We start from the raw sequence: 20747 nt of genomic DNA, 5'->3' as shown, positions 1-20747 counted from the left end.
TAGGGCTAAATCCTTCTCTCAGTGCCAAGACCAAAGTGTCAGGCATGCACAGGGAGATTTCACAGGGGCAAAAAGAGACACCCTGCTCTGCTGCCAGCATGCCCCTGTCCTCAGACTTGATAGCTGCTTTCAACTACCTGAAAGGGGGTTCCAAAGGGCTCTAGACTGTTCTCAGTGGTAGCAGATGACAGAACAAGGAGTAATGGTCTCAAGTTGCAGTGGGGGAGATTTAGGTTGGATATTAGGAAAAACTTTTCACTAGGAGGGTGGCGAAACACTGGAATGCATTACCTAGGGAGGTGGTGGAATCTCCTTCCCTAGAAGTTTTTAAGGTCAGGCTTGACAAAGCCCTGGCTGGGATGATTTAGTCAGGGATCGGTCCTGCTTTGAGCAGGGGGTTGGCTAGATGACCTCCTGAGGTCCCTTCCAACCCTGATATTCTATGATTCTATCGTATCTGAGCTAGCCTCTCCAGCACACTGGGGGGTGACTGCTCCTCACCAGCTCCAGACCTGCTTCCTGTGCTGTGGAACCAAGTCCGTTCCACTTCCCCTGAGGCCCTTCATAGCCCTGGGAGAAGTAGCAGAATTTGCCCCACAATATTTTTTAACAAATATACTCAAGCTGCACACGATATTTTGGTTTTTCACTAGGGACCACAATGCACTAATTCTCACTCTCCACATATCTCATGCATAGGTTTGAAGATAATATATCTGAAGATAATCAAAACAGTCCGTTTGTTCTACTGAAATTGAGTTTTGATGAGCCTTGAAGCACACAGCATATCAGTTGTTTGATTATTGCTAACACAAAAATCCAAGTAAATTACTAGACTACAAAAAAAAAAAGCACTGAAAAACTTTGTACACACACAAGCTACAACTGAGGCTCCCTCCCTTCTGACCTATCTAATGCTTTGTAAGGATCAGTTTCAAAATTTACCAGCAGCTTTGTACATATTTCCCCTCTCAGCAAAATAATATACAAAACAAAATCAGGCATGCCTTGTCTACATCTCTATGTAGTTCTGGCGTCCACAGAAGCATGTGCTTCTCCCTGAGGAGAAGAAACCCAAATCTGTCATAAATGCTAATTGGCAATGTGTCTTTAATTCAAGAGATCTCTTGTTGTTGAACACGACTAGAAACAGTTTAATAAAACCAGTGATTATATTCATGTGACCCAGTTAATAATTCACTAATTGAATTTAATTGGGGCCCACAAGAAGGGATTCCTTTCTATGTCAGAATATATTATTTGTATTTATATATATTATACACATGCAAGAGAGAAAGGGAACTGACTGTCTAGCAGACTATTTTCTTGCTACTTGTCTGACCTCATAAAACCCACACCTACTCTCATTCAGTTTATACATACAAACAAAGCCAACCTGTTTTCTTCTGGGATATGGAGAGACATGAACTGCAAAGGATCCAAGCACTGTACCATCCAGCCTTGACGTTCACTGACCCGTGAGATATCAACCTTCAGAAAGTGGTTTGGCATTCTGCTCCACAGCACATGGGTCAAAAACTGGACATGGAGACGGGGAGGGCATTGAGGGACTGGGTTTTTATGCTCGCTTTTGAACAAGCCAGCAGACAATGGCATTACATTCTGGAGACAGCAAGAGAAGAGACAGTCAATTTTATAATCACTATAGGACAATGCAGTGTATGATAATACACAAGACAAATGTGCTCCAAACAGATAAGAAATCAATGCAATGAAACAAGCATAGTATGGTAGGAATGTCGCATTTTATGCAGCTCCCAAAACAGGCTGGGGACTGGTGGTTCTCAAAGCAAAATATAAAACACTAAATAGAACTTGCCTAAAGGGATGTCATAGAGGTTTAATATCTAGCTGCCCTGAAACCAGAGATATGAAATCCAGTAATCCTTTACTCCCACTGAAACCTCAGTCTTTCATTCCTCTGAGACAGAGTTCAAGTTCTGTGCAATTCAAGTTCGCTAGAAGCAAGCAGTTTGGGTGAATCCTTGAAAACTGAAGCCCAATCTCTTCCGTATGGACATTAATGATCCCGTGGCCCTATTTGTAAGAGTAAGGGTTTGCCCTGGCATTTAAACCAAAAATTGTACCCCCATCTCCACCATCACAAGTTATTATGTTCTCCTCCTAATTCAGAAGAAGCTAATTTCAGCAAGAAGAATAGGATTTAGAGGCCTCCATGGAACCTTAAAAAGTCTGTGTTAGTTCTTCTGGGCTGCAACCCTTTTCATGAGACTACACAATATCCCATACATATAAACTGACTCTGAGTTAAAACAGACATCAGTGCATTGGATATATTTAAAAATGAAAATTCTCACCATTTTTACCTACACAAGTGTACATTTGAATTCTATCATTTTGATATTATTTATACTACCAATACTGATTGTTTATATTGCGATAGGACCAAGAGGTCTCAGTTAGGATCAGGGCCCTCTTGGGCTGTAAAAGCACATAAGTGGCAGTCCCTTCTCCAGAAGGCTTGCCACTCTCTCCTATTACAAAAAATCACTTCTCAAGACTTGTTGCTGATTGTTAAAGCCAAACCAAGGTCCTAATAAAGGCATTTTGAGCTTCAGAAAAATAGGCACTGAAGACTAGATTCGGCTCTGGTCCTCTATAGATACACAGGGCAGTAAGGCCTCTACTACCCCCTGTCCATGTCCAGCCACCAAGGACATACCCAGATCGTGCCTCTGAGCATGGGACAGGAGAGATAGCAGGGGCTGCCCAACCTATACATCCAACGACAAGCCTATGGGAAGGGAATGCACATGGAGTGGATGAGTCCTTAGTTTGCACAGCAAGCATTACAACAGTTAGAGTAGCTGGCTGTGCAGACAGATATGGAGTATGCTACATCGCCAACGGTATTTTATGAAATTACTCCCTGCAACAAGAGAAAAGATGGAAGAAGAATCGTGCCTCTCGAAGCCACAATTGTTCCTGATGCTCCTCCTGAGAAGGCACAGCAACACGCTGCTGCACAGTAAGCCTGGAGACTCAGGCCATGTCTACACTAACACTTATGTCGGCAAAACTTTTGTCGCTCTGGGGTGTGAAAAAATGCTCTTGCACCGACATAGATTGTTGAGCTGGTTTTATTATGTCAATGGGAGAGCTCCCTCCCATCAGCATAATGCATCTACACGAGCGCTCTTACAGCGGCACAGCTGTATCGGTACAGCTGTGCCACTGTAAGCTTGTAAGTGTAGACATGGCCTCAATCCAGCACTAAATATCCCAAATCATTAAATTCAGCTAATACACACAGTGACTTTTGTGATACAAATCTGTATATAACTATCGTAACTGTTCTTTGCTAAAGAATGACAAAATATAACCAGGTTCGGGGAGTGAAATAATGAGAGTTATAGAAATTGACTAAATTTGCAGTAGTGACCGATAAAATGAGCATATAGTCCCTTTCACAATGTGAAGAGTACCTCACACATTCACACTGCAGGAACGTGTGATTTTAGAATCTTTTCACAAAAGGGTGAGATTCCTCCCAATGTTCGCATTCATTTTAGCTGTGACTACCTTACATGTTCATACCATAGATGTGATGGCTTCAGAGAAGACATGATAGGATCTAATGAATAAATAGTGCATACTTTAAAATTGATCTAGTCATTTTTATTCATTGCCTGACATACAGCATGAAGGGTGACAAGCATAAGAAATAAATATTGCATTTACAGTTTGGAAATATTTAAGTTCTCAGATGCAACCTTAACAAAATTGTTTTATTCTGTGCCATAAGATCAAATTTCCAAGCCTACTTGCAGGCAAGAACCAAAATATGTGCCTTACAAAATGCCATACTAAACAATTGCACCAACAAAAATATTCCCAACACCGGGAACATACTGAATTCAACAAAATAGCAACAACTGGATATTATCTGATATAACAATTAAACTTATAGAGAAACGAATAAGTGTGGCCTTATTTACCTTTATCCTTCCCAACTCAAACTGGAAAACATTGGGGCTTGTAGCTTGTGCAAATACTGCAGGAAATAACTTAGTACTTGGTTCAACCTAAATCACAAACAGAAATACACAGTGACTGAAGATAGCAAAACACCATCAATGCTAGGAAACCTATCACTTGTGTCAACTGCTTATAGGTACAAACTACTGCGTGAAACTCTAGAAGATCATAATTGGGGTTCAGAAGAGAGAGAAGATTACAATCGCATCAGAGGCAATGTCTTTTCCTTTCATTTCTATTAATAAATAAGGCTAGTAAAATTCAGCCTACTAGCTTTTCTCATCTGGATGAGGTGACAAACCAAATAAATATATACCTGATAATAGGTGCTCAGTTCCTTGCCATTAGCAGTGAAGGTTAGCAGACCACTGGCTGCATCGACCACGCAACCAATCTCTAGTCCATTGTTGTTGCGTCCTTGTCCAGGGCTCATGCTCTCTCCAGCGCACACCATATAGCAGTTGCTGCGTTTGATACTGAATTTCAAGAGATACATTTGTGGCTAGCAGGTGAGCTTGTATGGGAAGGTATTGTTGTAGTCTGTTTATTCAAATTAAATTACGCTGTTGCAACCATCAGGCTACTGCTGAAACTGGAATGTTCTATTAACGCCATGGTTGAAATCCTGGCCTTATTCATAGCAAAACTCCCACCGATGGCAATGAAGCCAGAATTTCACACCATGGATTTTCCAAAGTTCCGTAAAGATGGAAGAATTATTTCTGACAAAACAAGAACCAGCCCAAACCTTTACATGAACCAGACAAAAGAGATTCCAGGAGTTAACATTTTAAATCATTTATTTTTATGCATCCCTGAACTTACAGATTCTGACCTGCACCATAAGCAGAAATGCCATGAAAGCATAAGAACAGCCAGCCTAATTCTGGCCTGACTAGAAGCAGGACGTACCACAATTCTAACAAGAGACTGTTCTCACTTGATTTTGCAGACTGAAGATTTTGCAGGCTCAGGGCCTGAATGACTGAAATGGCACACAAAGGCGGTACTGCTTCTATTTTTCAATATACATAATTTTGATCAGGCAATTATTCCACGTATTCTTCGCAGTGGAGATACAAACAGGTCAATTATATTAGTGATGAAACTTTACTGCACCTTTACCTGTCATCAGTTATTTTACTTTCAATAACATGGTACTACATCCATGGATCTTGACTTCACGTTTCCAAACAAAAACATAACAGCAGCTATACTGGGTCAGATCATTGGTCCATCCAGTGGTTCTAAACCTTTTCCGACAACTGTACCCCTTTCAGGAGTCTGATTTGTCTTGCATATCCCCAAGTTTCCCCTCACCTAAAAACTACGTACTTACAAAATCAGACATAAAAATACAGAAGGGTCCCAGCACACTATTACTGAAAAATTGTTTACTTTCTCCTTTTTATCATATAATTATAAAATAAATCAATTGGAATATAAACATTGTACTTACATTTCAGTATATAGCGCAGTATTAACAAGTAATTGTATGAAATTTTAAGTTGTACTGACTTCGGTAGTGCTTTTTCTGTAACTTAATGTAATACTAGGCAAGTATCTAGATGAGTTAATATATGCCCTGGAAGACCTCTGCATACCCCGTTTGAGAACCACTGCTCTAGCCCAGTATCCTGTCTTTTGACAGTGGCCAATGCCAGGTGCTTCAGAGGAATGGCCAGAACAGATAATCATCAAGTGACCCATCCCCTGTCATCCACTCCCAGCTTCTGGCAGTCACAGTCTAGAGACATCCAGAGCATGGGGTTGCATCTCTGACCATCTTGGCTAATAGCCATTGATGGACTTATCCTCCACGAATTTATCTAATTCTTTTTTGAACCCAGTTATACTTTTGGCCTTCACAGCATCCCCTGGCAATGAGTTCCACAGATTGACTGTGCATTGTGCGAAAAAGTACTTCCTTTTATTTGTTCCTGCTCCCTATTAATTTCATTGGTTGACCCCTCAACATTTACAGGCCTGATTCTCCTCTGTAATACCCATTTTATACCAGGTGCTAGATGTTTAAAAACATACCAAGTATAAAACAATTCAATTAAAAAGAAAAATAATTGGAACCAACCTCTCATGAACCTTTCCTTTTTCATCCCCTAGTGTCACTGTAACAGTGCGTACTCTGTCCAAGTCAAAGGTCATGTCATATTGATGGAAGTCAGATGTAATCCAGCCCACCCAGACATTAGCAGGTTCTTGCCCAGGAAATATTCTCACTGAGTAATAGTACTGTCAATAAATTAACAATATCGCATGGTGTTAATATCTGGTGTATATTATAATTTTGATTCAGAATTAATTTGTTGTTTTAAAATCTCGTAGTTTATTTTTCACAATCTAACTGGGATGAATCAGCTTTTGTGAACAGATATAGTCTTGTTCAAGAGTAATTCATTAGTAGAGCAATGGAAGAATGATGATTGCTTTGCACGGACATGTTCTTCAAAAAAGCGGTCTGATTTAAACTGAGACAAGGAGGATAAAAAAAGATGCATGCAGAAACATTGGCGGTATGTTCACATTACAGTAGTAGAGGATTAATAGACATTCAGGTGCATTATTATGCCAGCAAACACTGGAAACACAGTAAACTGAGCAGATTTAAGGGGCTGAGCCTGTCACTGATCCATGCACAAAACTCCCATTACTTTCAATGGGACTTCCACGTTTCATACTCTGAATCAGGATCATGTATTTAGTTGTTGACTCTTTAACTCTCTATGTTTGAGTAGCTCTGGTCTTGACTAGCTGTTTCAAAATAGGGCCATATTTTGCCCTTGTTCTGTTGCCCATGGAAGTTCTTTTAAGCACAGATCCAAGCTAAGTTAAGTCTCTTCAAATAGGAGTTGTTTTGGATTTGGGGCTAAGTAGGAGGCAGGTCAAAATGGAATGAGTGTGGTGATCTCAAGTTTTGTTACACAGTACTACTGCAGAAAATTGCATAAAAAATATGGCCTGGAAATAAAAGGGAGAAAAATTGAATGTGTTCACTGAGACTCCTACTAGCAAAAGTAAGCAATTGTTAGAAAAGCAAATAGCAAAAATATGAACACTGCGTTGCCATACCGTAGAAGTATGCATCAAGTAATCATAGTCATCTCTGTCATCTGCCAGAACATCCTCTGTGAGCCGTGCAGAGTGGCTTGTGCTGTAATCTGGCTTTGTCCTTCTGAGCATAAACCTGTAATACAGCAAAGTACTGAGGACGGAGTAAAATCACAACCTATATCAATTCTGAGCAAATCAATACACACAAACACGCACACGCACACATACACGCACACACACAGGAATTCCGCAAATATAAATTACCCTAAAAGATTTAGTAGTTGGGTCCAGATTGTTATTTATTGTTTACATCAGGTATGGGTAGAATAGGTGCTTTACAGAAGACACAGGGTAAAATTTTCAAACTTGCCTAAGTGACTTAGAAGCTTAAATCCTATTCTCAAAAGTCATTTAGGAGCCTAAGTTCCATTGACTTGAAATGAGTGTTTGTCTCTTAAGTACTTATGTCACTTATAAAAATGGACTTCGGCTCCTAAGTCAGTATGGAGCTTTTGAAAATTTTATCCACTGCCCCTGTTCTAAAACTTTACAATTTAACATAACACAACATGCTAGGGGGCGAGCAAAAGTAGAAAGGGAATGGAAGGATGAAGGTTTCAGTAATATGTCTGGACAGTTACTAAGTTTGGGTATGAGTATCTCATGGATCAGATGGGGAAGGGGAGGGTTTGTTTGATTACCTCTGAAAACGATAAAGATATAACATAGTGAATATTCTTGCCTCACTTAATCGGGGCACGGAGAAAGACCATGAAAGTTCAGATATTCACCAAAGCTTATCTAAATATCTTTGGCCTTTGCTGGAAGTCTTATAAGCATCATTTTCTGATGAAATTTCCAGTATTCCCTAGTTTTGACAGGATCAGAAAAAACCCTCTGGCACTTTTAGAGTGCCTTTCATCTGAGAATGTCAAAAGACTGCATTTAGCCTCACAATACCCTTAGAGGAAGGCTTCTTTTATAGATTTCTGTTTCTTCTATCTAACAGATGATGAAAGTGAGGTACAGGGAGGTTAAATGATATGCTTATTGTTACACAATGATTCAGTGGCAGAGCTGGGAATAGAACCAAGGAGTCCTGACTGTCAGTTTAGCACTAACCACAACTTTACAAACTCTCCACAGAAAACTTTTACGGGTGATATGGAGAGGGATTTAAAATGAATTTTCTAGTAATGTTTAAAGCAAACCCAACCCACCGTATTATGACAAAAACAGATCAAATATGTTACTGACCTTTGTTTAAGACGTGAAGGTTTCTCTTGAGTGTAATCCTTGTGGTTATTGAACTCTTGTTTTGTAGCTTCTTTTTCTTTTTCTGCCCGATCAGGCACTAGGTGACCATGAGCTGTCTTCATCAGAACCTCAAAATCAGAATCAGCATCATAATCCTCCAAGTCGCTTTTTGGGCCAAAAAGACCAGTGCCTGGCAACCCTCCTGCTGATGTTTTGGAGAATACTTCTGCACACTCAATTGGCATGCTCAAGCGAAAAAACATGATGCCTATTTTGCTGTTCTGTGAGCCAAAGGACTTCTGTGTGACCTTCAAACAGGGGGAGCTGTCTACAGTGCCATCTATTCTCATCACCTATCAAATATAAAAGCTCATTTATTATAAAAGTAAATGTCTTCTCCGCCTCCTCCCAAATGTTCCAGTTTGATTTTTAGCATAATATATTTAAAGTATTTAGAGTTACAAAATGATTAAATGTTACACTATGGCTTAGACATTTAATTAAACATCAGCATGCACTATAGCAGCAAGAGCAGGTAAATCCATTGACAAGTGAATGGAATTGCTTCCTTTTAGCACTTATAAACTGGATATACAGTCAAAGACTATCCCCACTATTTTTTGCAATAGTAATCCAACTTTGGTCGGTATGATCCATAATAACTCAAACACAAGGCACAGATATAAGAGAAAGAACAATATTTCTTTTTACCTATGCTTCCTGATATACTTCAGTAGGGATAGAGTTTCTATTTCATTCAAATGTGGCTTTCATGTAGTCTGGTAAAAACTGATTGCAATTTTATAGCGTTATATGTATTTTGAAAATGTATGCATTTGTACAGATGTTTGTTATTGGATAAAACAAACAATCTGCAAACGGCCTATTGTCTATGCACATGGGTCCATATATAAATTGAGTAACAATTTCCGTTGAACACTGAATTTAGAGTATTACATTGAATTTGTGCACGAGAGCATAAAAAGGTGACCGGAATTTCGGTTCCTGTATTTAAATGCCTGTGGAGGACAGTCAGCAACAGTACATGTAGAACTCTGAAGTGTCTTTATATATTACAGTCCATATTTTGAGAGAGAGAGAGAGAGAAATACTGTTAAGATCGCAAAGGAAAATACCTAATGAGATGACGGTTACCAAGGCAGTCTTAACTCTGCTCCCTTGTGCATATGCCTTATGATACAGGGTAATATTTTCAAAAGAACCTAAGTCATTTAGTACCGTAAGACCCAGATTTTTAAAAGTGTTTAGGTGTTCCTTTGCTCAGCTGACTTAGGAACCTAAGTCCCTTTTGAAAATGAGACTTAGGAGCCTAAGGCTCATTAAAAGTCAATAAGAGACTCCAAAGAGCCTGTGTCACTTTTAAAAATGATATTTAGGAGTCGCAGTGCTGATTAGAGAAAGGTCTACGTACCTCTTAAAAACTGAGCTTAAGTCACTTAGGTGCCTGTGAAAATATTACTCATAATCTTTGACTTTTTTTTTTTGGGTAGAATCCTTGTCTCATTCAGTGTGGAGTTTGTATAGAGTGCAGTATAAAACTTATGGGACAACAAGATAAAAGCAAGTATTAAAAATTTACCTCACATATGGGGCACTATCTGATCTACACTATTGAATGAAGCAGGAATCTTTAAGTTAAAAACAATATAATTAAAGATTCTTTCATAATGTACTCATGCAAAGGGGTAGCATTAAGGTTGCAGAAGCAACCTTAACTCTGCAACTTTCAGGCTTTTGACAGCTCAACTTGGCAAGCTTAACATATTATTTTATTGTTTATTTAGGAGTCTAATACATTCATACTCTTCCAAGAGATCACTCATTGGCTGACAGAATTCATTATCATGTTCTCATTGAGCTACAATCATAGTTTACCAGGGTGAGTGAGTGCATGTCAGATGCCAACACTGATATCCATATTCAAAGGGAAGGCTGAACTAGCAAAAGCAGCAAGTTAACTGTAAAGTTCATTTAATTAAAACAAATTCCTGAAAAATTAACAGGAAACCTTAATGTAGAACACAAACCTCAATGTGTTCATGGTTTGGTGGCACTGGGAAAAACTGAGGGAGTCTCTTGCTCAGCCACATGGTAATGTCTCTGTTTGTATTAACAGCAAAGGGTTCATAGCCTTCTTGTAAGCCACAGATAGTAAAATATTTCAGGGAGCTGACATCTTTGCCAAAGTTCATTCTTCCCACTTGAGACAAGCCCAGGCTGCACACAGGTATAAATCCTATCCAAAGAAAGAAAGAAAGAATTTATGCATCCCATATATTACAGAAGTGTTTTCTTGACATAACACAGTCAGAAATGGTTTGGGATAAAAATGCGTGAAACCCAAAAAGTAGAAACTCCTGTATAAGGGCGTAGTCGTCTACCTTCCAGGAATCAGCAAGCAGCACATCTCTGTTATTGTTCTGTATACAAGCCTCTCTAAAAGGAGATGCAGCAAGAAATGATATCACATACCAGATAATTCACTGTTCAGAAATATCAGGCAGTGACTGCCATATTGAACATAAGGCCAAATTCTCTGCTGATGACCAGTGCTGCCAGCGCTCATGATTTTACAAGTCTTACAGTATTTGATTTTGCTCATCAAGCTTCAGCTCAGAGTTCTGGGGGTTTGGGTTTTTTTTTTTAAAAACAAGAACCTCACCTTTCCTTTAAAAAAATGTTTCTGGCCCTAATGGCTGCAGAGAAAAACTTGAAAACATGTCCCAAAGGTAACCTAAAGGTTTGAAAACCAGATGGGCAAATAAAAAGAACCCACATTTATTTCTTTAAATCTCATTATTTTTATACCAATCTTATGATATTTTGGGGTCAGATTCATGACTTATGAATGCTTAGGGTAGGCAATATTGTACTGTAACTTCCGTGAAGTTGATGGATGGGGTTGTCCCTGTGTAGCATCAGGTGCAAGTCTGGGGCACAACACGAGAACAAGATTGGTCTCTTGGTACTTCACATCTAAGAGAAGACCCTATTCATTAAAGAATGAAATTCACTCCTGTGCTGAGTAAACACAAGACCTATGCACCACTTCAAAAATTACATTAAGACATCTCTGGTTGTTAGGTTCAGTCTGTTATTTTAGAAAATGAAGAAAATGTATTTTCTTTCTCCTGTTCATCCTTCTTGTTCCCCTTTCATCTAACAATACTATTGAAAACTTATTTGACCTGTCTGCTAAAAAAAATAATCTATTAAGTTTAATAAAAGTGTCAAAAAGGTAATTCCCGTATTGCCCGCCAAGAAATGTAAATCTGGATGCTCCACTCCATTACGCTGGTAGAGCTGAGTAGAAACTAAGGAAATTGGGGAGGAGAAATGGCAATGGTCAACAGGCAGAGCAGCTGGATCTTCCCGTTCTTTGGGGCCCCTGAAATTAGGGGCTATGCAGGATGGGAAGGAGCAGAGCCTCCATTCATGACATGCTCTGCATACACAAGTAGAAGAATGTCACAGCCAAAAGCCACAGTGGTTAATGCTGTTCTGCATTAACTTCCAGACTTCAAAACTTCCTTTGAATATTTTATTACAGATAAAAAAGATTCACTGTCATTTACATGTATGTTAAGCACGATAAACATAAGGCCAGAAATTACAAGCCGTAGACTCTAGTCGGTAAGATTAATATCTGAATTTCTCTCTTTGTGGCCAGGCTCTTAGTAATGAGACATCAGTTTCACACACAGATAATGAGATTGCTCAGCCACTGTGATTTATGACTACTTTTTATTGCAAATCTATTATCTATTGTTAAAATATTATACAAACCATTTCTCAGCAGAATACGAGAACTAAATGGGAAAAATCATATTAAACAATTTATAACAAGAGGAGTTACATTTGCATAAATCAATATATATTTAAATTAATATTTGCCTCGCAGCTTAACTTACAGGGAAGCTAACATGCACCCTGCAGAGTTCAACGAACCATGAATGATTGCAAATGTTTTTAGGCAAAGCCAAAAATCACAGCCCTGTCTGCAGTAGGATGACAAATCTTGATGCATCGCTCAAGAAGAGTTGTTCTTGGGAGCAACTGTCCCTGGGGGCAGCAGTTAGTGTAGTTACAGGAAGGGTGTTCAGAGAAGACAGCATGGACCTCTCTGTTATGCAACTCATCACTTGCAAGTTTCCACTTTATATATGGCAGGAGAAACCCAACTAGATACAAGTTTATCAGACTTACACCACATGCCTGCCTGCCTAACACCTTGTCTCCCTTTACCCCTCTTTCTTATTGATGTAAAGCACTTTGAGAGTTCTTCAGCATGAAGGTCAACATATGAATGTCAGTCATTCTTGGGTAAAACTGCCCAGCGCTGAGCAGTCATTCAAGAGGAAGAAGGAACAAAAAGCCTCCCTTCCCATTTCTCCCCTTGCAAAAGGGGAAAGCACAACTGCAATTCTTGTGCTAAGGGAGCACAAGGACAGTACAAAAGTAGCTACCACACAGCAGCATTAATCTTTCCAGAGTGGGTGGTATTATAGCCCTGCCCCACACTCCACAACAACATGCTTGTAAAGAGTGGTGCAAGGATTCTCCTCCCCAGGCACTCTAAGGAAGCAGGCACTGGAGGAAGTGATGTGTCTCAGTGACTCAATGTCTCCTGGAGCTCTCAGTGGAGCAGTACAGCCCTGCACCATCCTCAATATAAAGAAGTCTTTAAGTAGCATTGATATAACATACACCTTGATGCAAATGACTCTGGAAACAACATACAATATTCCACACAAACATCCTGATTTCATTTTTTTTTAAATAGCATTATAGATTGAAAACTATGAGTGCATGCCATGTTTGTATGAGGAGTTTTGGAACAGTCAGAATGCTATTGAAGTTATTAGTGACAGTACAGATGAAGCATTTAAGAAACTGTAGGTGTATTTCTTTGATGTAGATAGGATTTTGTCTCATAAAGGAAAAAATATATATTTAGAATGAAATTTCTAAGAAGTCCCTGTCATCCACTCTGAAGAAAAAAAAGTGAACATGTAAAAAAGAGCTCCAAAATTTACTCAAAAACAGGAAAGTGGAAGAATCAAATGCCGTCTACATCAAATTCATGTGAATTTGCAATAGAAGAGCAGCTAGTTAAGGTGGGTTTTAGCAAGGGTCAATGTTCCATGTAAGGAAGTGGCAATATTTTTTACCAAATTCTGTATCTACAGCTATTGGAGATCCAACTCAGATGAGATAGTCCCTTACTACAGCAATCAGCTCATAAATGAAAGAGCTTAGTTATGCATAATACAGGTAGTGGCAGTTGCTGTGATGAGCAGAAGCAGGCAGGAAAACAATAGGAGTGTAGAAGCTGAGTATATAATGAAAATGCAGTCCTGCATCTTATCACCCCTAACAAGAAAGGGAAATGAGTGGTGTCCAAGATGACACACATACATTATTAATTCTACTACATGCATGCATGCATGCATGCATGTCTGTCAGATCTGGAGTAGCATTCTCACAGAGGCAAGCATTATTAGAAATATAGTACACAGTTGCTTCTCATCACACATTCACTAACTTGGTAAAATGAATAGGAATCATAACCTTAGCAGATACCTGTTTTTCAGAGATACCTTAGTACAATAGATACATCTGTAAGTTGTCTTTAAGTTACGCATATCTGACCAAGCAGCCTACGTTGCTATGAACTTTGGACTAAATCCTTACCCAGGAAAATTTTTCACTTGACATCAATTGGCTAAATGCAGAAGGTTCTCATTAACTCAGTAACCAGTCAGTGTGACATGCAGATGAGAATCTGTATCATCAGCCCAGTTCCACAGGCACCAGATTAATCACCAACTCATTCTGCAATAGCCAAAATCCCCCAAATACCCCACAGTGGACCAGTATTTGCTGTGGTGCCTCATAAATTGAGTGAAAATGGTTGAAGATGCCTGTGGCAGCATTAATTTGCTCCATAGGTCAAATCCTGCCTTGACTTACATGCAATGCAACCACACCAAAGTAGATGCAGTTGCACAGGGCATGAGTCAGGGTAGGATTTGCCTCTCCCCTCTCCTGCAGGTTGCTTCTGGCAGATGCATATTGAATAAAGGATTTGATCCTGACTACAACTCCATCCACTTTTTCCTCATCCAAGGTGAACCACATAATGCCACCCTTTGCTCAATGCAAAAGGATAAGGGCAGCATAATTTCTGTGTAATTTATACTCTTTTGGAGAAGACGGGGTGCAACTTGTAACCTTTTTGCCACATATACAGTGCAGACATGAAAATCATACTCTGAAGTTGCATTGGTGTAACTGGGGAGGGAATTTGAATCATACTATTTACCTGGCTGAATATTCAGAATTATAATGCATAAATACACCATACCTCCTGCATGAAATCTCTCTTGCACATACATATATAATGTGCAATTATCATTTAATAGTTATGTTTACTACTGACAAGAATGATATGTCACAAGTGGAACCATCTGTCATAATTCTGTGGAACTCTTCCTGTTGGCATGAATAGAGGCCTGTGAACCTGATTGGTAACTTGGCAGAGAGCCATGTTCCTTTTTCCCTGTTTGTAAATATGTTATAACACTAGCACTGGCTTATAGGTAGGCTGTGTCCTCTAAAGCAGGGCAGATGGCTCTGACAAATTGTTATCTTTTTCCTGAAGTGAAAAGCTTCATTCTGCAGCAACCTAAGTCTCCAACTGCCTGAAGCTGGGAGTGGACAACAGGGGATGGATCAGTCAAAATTTCCCTCTAAAGCATCCAGTACTGGCCACTGTTAACCTCTCAATTACCCTATCAGTTCAATGCTTGCGGTGGGGGGTGGAAGAGATCATTCTTGCCTGCTTTTTGAGGGTAGGTCTACACAACAGCAGGAATTGACACGGAGATCGATCCACCAGTGGTCGATTTAGTGGGTCTAGTGAAGACCTGCCAAACTGACAGCAGATCACTCTCCAGTCGACCCCTGTACTCTACCCCCAACAAGAAGAGTAAGGTAAGTCGACAGGAGATTTTCTCCCATTGACTCCCCACAGTGTAGACCCTGCTGTAACTCGACCTAAGGTACGCCAACTCCAGCTACGTTATTCACGTAGCTGGAGTTGCGTAACATAGGTCAACTTACCACGGTAGTGTAGACATAGCCTGAGTTACAGCTGTAAGACCTTGTTCAGTAATAAGGGCTGCGAAGTTCACAGAATTGAGTACACTGGTAGGTGGAAGCAGGAGTCTTCTACTCACACTCACCACACCTTCTTTGAGTGGGGAATGTAAATGAAATCAGGAGCAGCTCTAGGGCAGCACTGACAAAAATGAGCACCTCCTCTTCTTATGGCAGAGCTGGGAAAGCTGATGCAGGAGAAGTCATTTAACCTTCATCAGTTCTACCAACTCTACATCCTACTAAAATAGAGGCCAAAGAAAGTACAATGTAACCTGTTATTAAAAGCTATAATTTTGAAAGCACAGTAACATACTCTAAGAGATGTGAGCTCATCAGTCAATGTAAGCGTTCTTAGCATGTAGAGACACATGCCATTTCAACTGACAAATGCACACGTGACAATGTGCTATTGATCAATTACATCAACTTACTTACACTCTGTGAATATGGCACAGAAAATATTTACAGTGGGGATGAATGCACACCATAGCAGACTAGAAAACTGAAGCTTTTTTTTTAATTAAGAGAGAGAAATAAGAATTTATTTTCATGACCCCAGAAAAGTGCTGTTATATTCAGCATTGTGTAGCACGCGAACAAGGCCCAAAAAGGAAAACCACTGTCCCATGACATGAATATGGGACAGGCAGCAGGGAAGTCATAGAAAGAGGATTTGATTCAAAGCCAACTCAAGTGAATGGAAAGACTCCCAGTGGTTGACCGGTCTTCTGATTAGACACCTTCTGCAGTCTATGAACTGCTCCACAACACTTCGATGACAATGTGGAGAGGAACTTGTGGACAGGATAGGGACTCTCTCTTCTATATATGTTTCTATTACAATGGGATCACACTCAGTGCTCTATAAATAATTAATATCAGGCATGGCTTGAGGAAGCCCATTGTCTCTTGTATGTCTGCAGAAACATCTCTCAGAGTTGTTTCAATGCCTTTTTGAAACTGGAAGCACAAATTGTGTCACATAATACTGCAAATGCAGACAGAATGAAGCAACTTTGTGTTCTACATTGAATATTTTGAGGGTGAAATTCTACTGGGCAATACAATCATGTTTCTAGCAAGCCATTTAGAGATTATTTACCAATATATGTATCATTCAGAAAAACAGAATACAAACTTTCAAAATATGCAGTGAACAAACACAAATCTCCATTAACAGGGACCTGTCAAGTCTGAGAGATTTAAAATTCCATCTAGCACTTTAATTTTTGTTTGTGGGTGTGTGGATTTTTCTGAGCACCACACTAAATTATTCAGAAACACTTTTATCAGACATTTGCAGCCCTACAGTGGTTCTGCAACTGTAGCTATTAAAATCAATTCTTAATTCTACATCCTGTCACTGAAGCAAACTTGAGAATTAGGCCTAATCCAAAACCCAACAAAGTCAATGGAAAAACTTTTCATTGTAAAAATCAAAATCAGCGCTCATCTTCTTTGCACCAACATTTAATTTACCTTCATTTTTCTTTTGAGGGCCTGAAGATAAACCTCAGAAACAACCCCCCCAAGCGCAAATATTGTTACACCCAACAGTGGTTTGATTACTTATGGGAGTGCTAACAGTCTGCAGCCAATTGCCTAGAAATGGGACAGCAAGATGCACTGTTTACCTGCGGTACAACAGTATAACGGCACAAGACATGCCTATTTGAGAGCTGTCTTATACAAGAATGCCCGAACAGTATTGCCACAGCTGCAGTGAGTGGAGGGACTTGAAGTGTAGATCTCTTCGTATACAAGAAAAGGTGCAGCTTTCTGCAGGAGTGGCCCACAATTTTGGAACCTATTCCTGCCCTTTGTACAAAACTGATTAGATTTGTTGCCCTTCAGGACAGACTGAAATGTTTATTTATTTACTTACTCAAGCTTTAGATGTGACTGAAAGTTTTCTTTAGCAGTTGTACCTTTCATTGTTGATTGGCTTCTCCCAAAACACACAGTCTATTACAAAAACTTTTGCCATGATGCGGTGCAATGGGTATGTGGTGTTTGTTTTGTTTTTATGTTATATTGGCATTAGGATAATTTTTAGCCATTATTTATATTGTAAATGAAAGTTTATGCATACAAACCCCATGGATGGGAAGTGGGTGCACCTAAGCCCAATTAGGTGATGGGGGAAAGAAAGGTACACGTAAGCCTGGTTTGATGGGAAATAGAAGCACATAAAACTTCTTTATCAGGAGAAAAAAGAAAAGGAGTACTTGTGGCACCTTATAGACTAACCAATTTATTTGAGCATAAGCTTTCGTGAGCTACCAGTTCTGAAGAAGTGCCTCAGTACTGTAACAAAATGATGAACCAAGCTGCTCTAACTGAAATACTAGTGCTCAAGATCAGCATCATACAGTAATTACTATTCTATTTCCACTGATGTTCACCCTTTTGCCCTATGCAGTTCTCAGCTAAATGAGAGAAAGCAAAGTTATTGTAAAGCAATGCCAAGTAATAAGTATTTTTCTGCCAAACTATGCTGTGCACATGTGACAAAGCTGCATTCTCATCTGCTCGTACACCCACAAAGAGCATGTTAAAAGGATGTCAACCCACAGTAGGCACAATCTAGCAACAAAAGCAAGTTAACAAAGCGTGCAACCACTTACCATCACCAACCTCGAAGTCCTTGAATGCAAGCTCTGAACCTGAGTCATCGAGCAGGATTTCACCATTCAGGGTGAACATCATGGTGTGCTCATTCATGTCAACCATACATCCCACAACATCCCCTGCCAGCCAAGAGCGGCCAAAATGCTCATTACCCTGGTGCCACCGCTGGGCCTGAAAAGGATTTCAGAGAAGGATAAAAACAATGAGAGTATTTCCCTCCCCCTCAGTGATATGACTAATAATCATCCCCCTCAATTAACACAGCACTAGAATTAATACTTTTACAGCAACTCATTCTGAAACAATGCTCATGAGTATCACAATTACACTTTGAGAGTGGCAATCCTACAATTAATTTTGTTGAACATCAGCATTGTAAAATGAGGCCCAGTGAATAGATGAGTTAAATTGATATTTCAGCATATTAGTAACACATGTAAGAGCATATTTTATTTTTATTTGGAAGATCTACAAAAGGTCTGTCATGAAAATAATATGGTCTCAATTGCAAAGTTAAATAGCTGCTTTATAGTATTTTTAAAATTACTTCCATGCAATTGTTTGGCCTCTAAATTTTATGCTTCCAAGCAATCTTCAAAAATATGTTATTCTTAATGCATTTATTTAGATTTATGCAACATGCCTGCCATGCTCTCTATCGGCCTGAACATGCTGAGAAATTCTTGGAAGTGATGAGCACCCTCAGTTCCCACTTGTTTCTATAGAAGTAGTTGAGGGCATTCATTACCTCAAAGAGTGGCTCAGCACCTTGCACGACTGACCTCTAGAGGAATAAATATTGCAGGTTTGGATGGATGCCTGTTGTGGAGTTTGCATAAGAGCAGAATCTAAATAAATACATACAAATTCTTAGAAAATTTACACAAAAAACCCCCACTATCAATATATCTCTTCCTAACACACCCATTCTATCAGGACTAAGTTTCCATCCCTTACTCCCACTCCTCAAAAGCCTGGGAGAACACATGAGCCTTGCGGCATGCCCTGGAAGTCAACAATCTCAAGCTCTCTTTGACCAAGAGGGGAGTGAATTCCAGAACTGAAGAAACTTCATCTAAAATCCCTCCTGTAAACGGCCTCCCAAATAAACTGGAACCTGTTAATTCCAGCACCTCAGCTGATCTCAACTTCTGTGGTACAAGAGGATAGAGCCATTCTTAAAAGACAGTCACAGCTAAAATCCTTAAGAAATGTATCAGTCAAAACCAACATCTTATACAGCACCTGGAAATCAGATGGGAACTGGAATAGAACACACAGCAAAGGTAAAATGTGCTTCCTGCAGGAAATACAACTAAAAAGGGGGATAATGTCCATTACATTAATCTTAGCAAAACAAAAAGTATTACTAAAATCCCAATATTGGCTTACAAATAGACTGAAGGAGTTTTTACCTGAGATTGTATTAGCTTGGAAAACTTGACTGATGACATGGTTTATATCTAAAAGAAGGCAGGGAGTAGCATTCTCACTGCTGCTTTAGGTGTTAGTGATCTTACACAGTTGCAAGGAAAACATCAAGGTCCCAACTCAGGATTTAGCAGGACAATTGATTCTCAGCTTTTTATTGTTATCATTTTCAAATATATTCAGTGCTCATCCTCTGCTAATGATAGGACACTGTGAATGGTTATTTAATTTGATCAGTCATTTAAAAAATTCTGACTTTTCAGTTCAATGTTAAGGCATCTCAATTTGTATCATACAACACTGTCAAATAGAAATGCAGTAACAGCAATAAAATAGGGCTGAGGTAGGCTTGCTTGTCAATCTGCATTTCTGAAATTGAGTTTGTGAAGAGTAATGCTAACTTCTGTCAAGTATTATAACAACAACATAACTGTATTCCAACTCCAGACACAAAATGCAGTTAATATGCATTTTTGTACTAAGACATGAGTCACCACTAGTCTAGATAGCAACTGTTATCATGGCAGAGATTTCACATGCCTTCACACTAAAATGATGTTTTACTGCCACACTTTAATGAGTCATTTGACTCTTGTGAAGGATCAAAAACCAGTGGCATAAAAAAATGTTCTGCTTATCTACATATTACCCATACAACTAGATTTCAGTCTTTCATTGTTTTTTTCATACTGAAGTTGGAGCTAGAACTACCTGCTTTCTCATACTTAATTTGTGCTAAATACTATCAGAAATTTCCATTAAAATTTAGTCTTCATTTTCATAACTTTTACATTCCTATATTCTTAACCAAATTCAGTCCAATGGAATTACTGCTGACAATGAAAATCACATTCTCTTTCCTATAGCTATTTCCTATCGGGAGATCACTGCACTAGGATTCAGGAGAAATGGGTTCTAATCTCAGCTCTCCCAATGACTTGATTTAGGGTAAGTTACTTAAGTGCTCTGTGCCTCAAATACACACCCAATTTTGTACAGCGTTTTGCGATTTTCAAACGAAAAGAGCTATGAAAGTGCCAAGTGCTCTTACTGTATTTTTGCCAAGTAATACGGTTCTACATTCTAAAATATTATTTTACCTTTCATTTCACCCAGACCCTAAAGAGGATTCTTAATATTTTCAAACACTGAAA

General features: G+C 39.2%; 1 protein-coding gene across 1 annotated transcript in view; it reads right to left on the bottom strand.

Annotated features, from left to right (window-relative positions):
• RYR2 (ryanodine receptor 2) overlaps positions 1 to 20747 on the bottom strand; it is a 698126-nt gene that overhangs the window by 254977 nt on the left and 422402 nt on the right. The window contains exons 28-35 of the mRNA XM_074948896.1: positions 18159 to 18333; positions 10395 to 10603; positions 8347 to 8699; positions 7108 to 7222; positions 6110 to 6270; positions 4337 to 4496; positions 3981 to 4067; positions 1397 to 1623 (exon numbers count right to left, since the gene is read on the bottom strand). Of these exons, the coding sequence (XP_074804997.1) occupies positions 1397 to 1623; positions 3981 to 4067; positions 4337 to 4496; positions 6110 to 6270; positions 7108 to 7222; positions 8347 to 8699; positions 10395 to 10603; positions 18159 to 18333 (1487 nt within the window). The remainder of the gene's footprint in view (positions 1 to 1396; positions 1624 to 3980; positions 4068 to 4336; positions 4497 to 6109; positions 6271 to 7107; positions 7223 to 8346; positions 8700 to 10394; positions 10604 to 18158; positions 18334 to 20747) is intronic.

Source organism: Natator depressus, chromosome 3 (genome assembly GCF_965152275.1).
Source record: "Natator depressus isolate rNatDep1 chromosome 3, rNatDep2.hap1, whole genome shotgun sequence".
In the NCBI taxonomy this organism is placed as follows: Eukaryota; Metazoa; Chordata; order Testudines; family Cheloniidae; genus Natator; species Natator depressus.
Note: the sequence above shows the minus strand (reverse complement) of the source record. Positions and strands in the feature narration are given on the sequence as shown.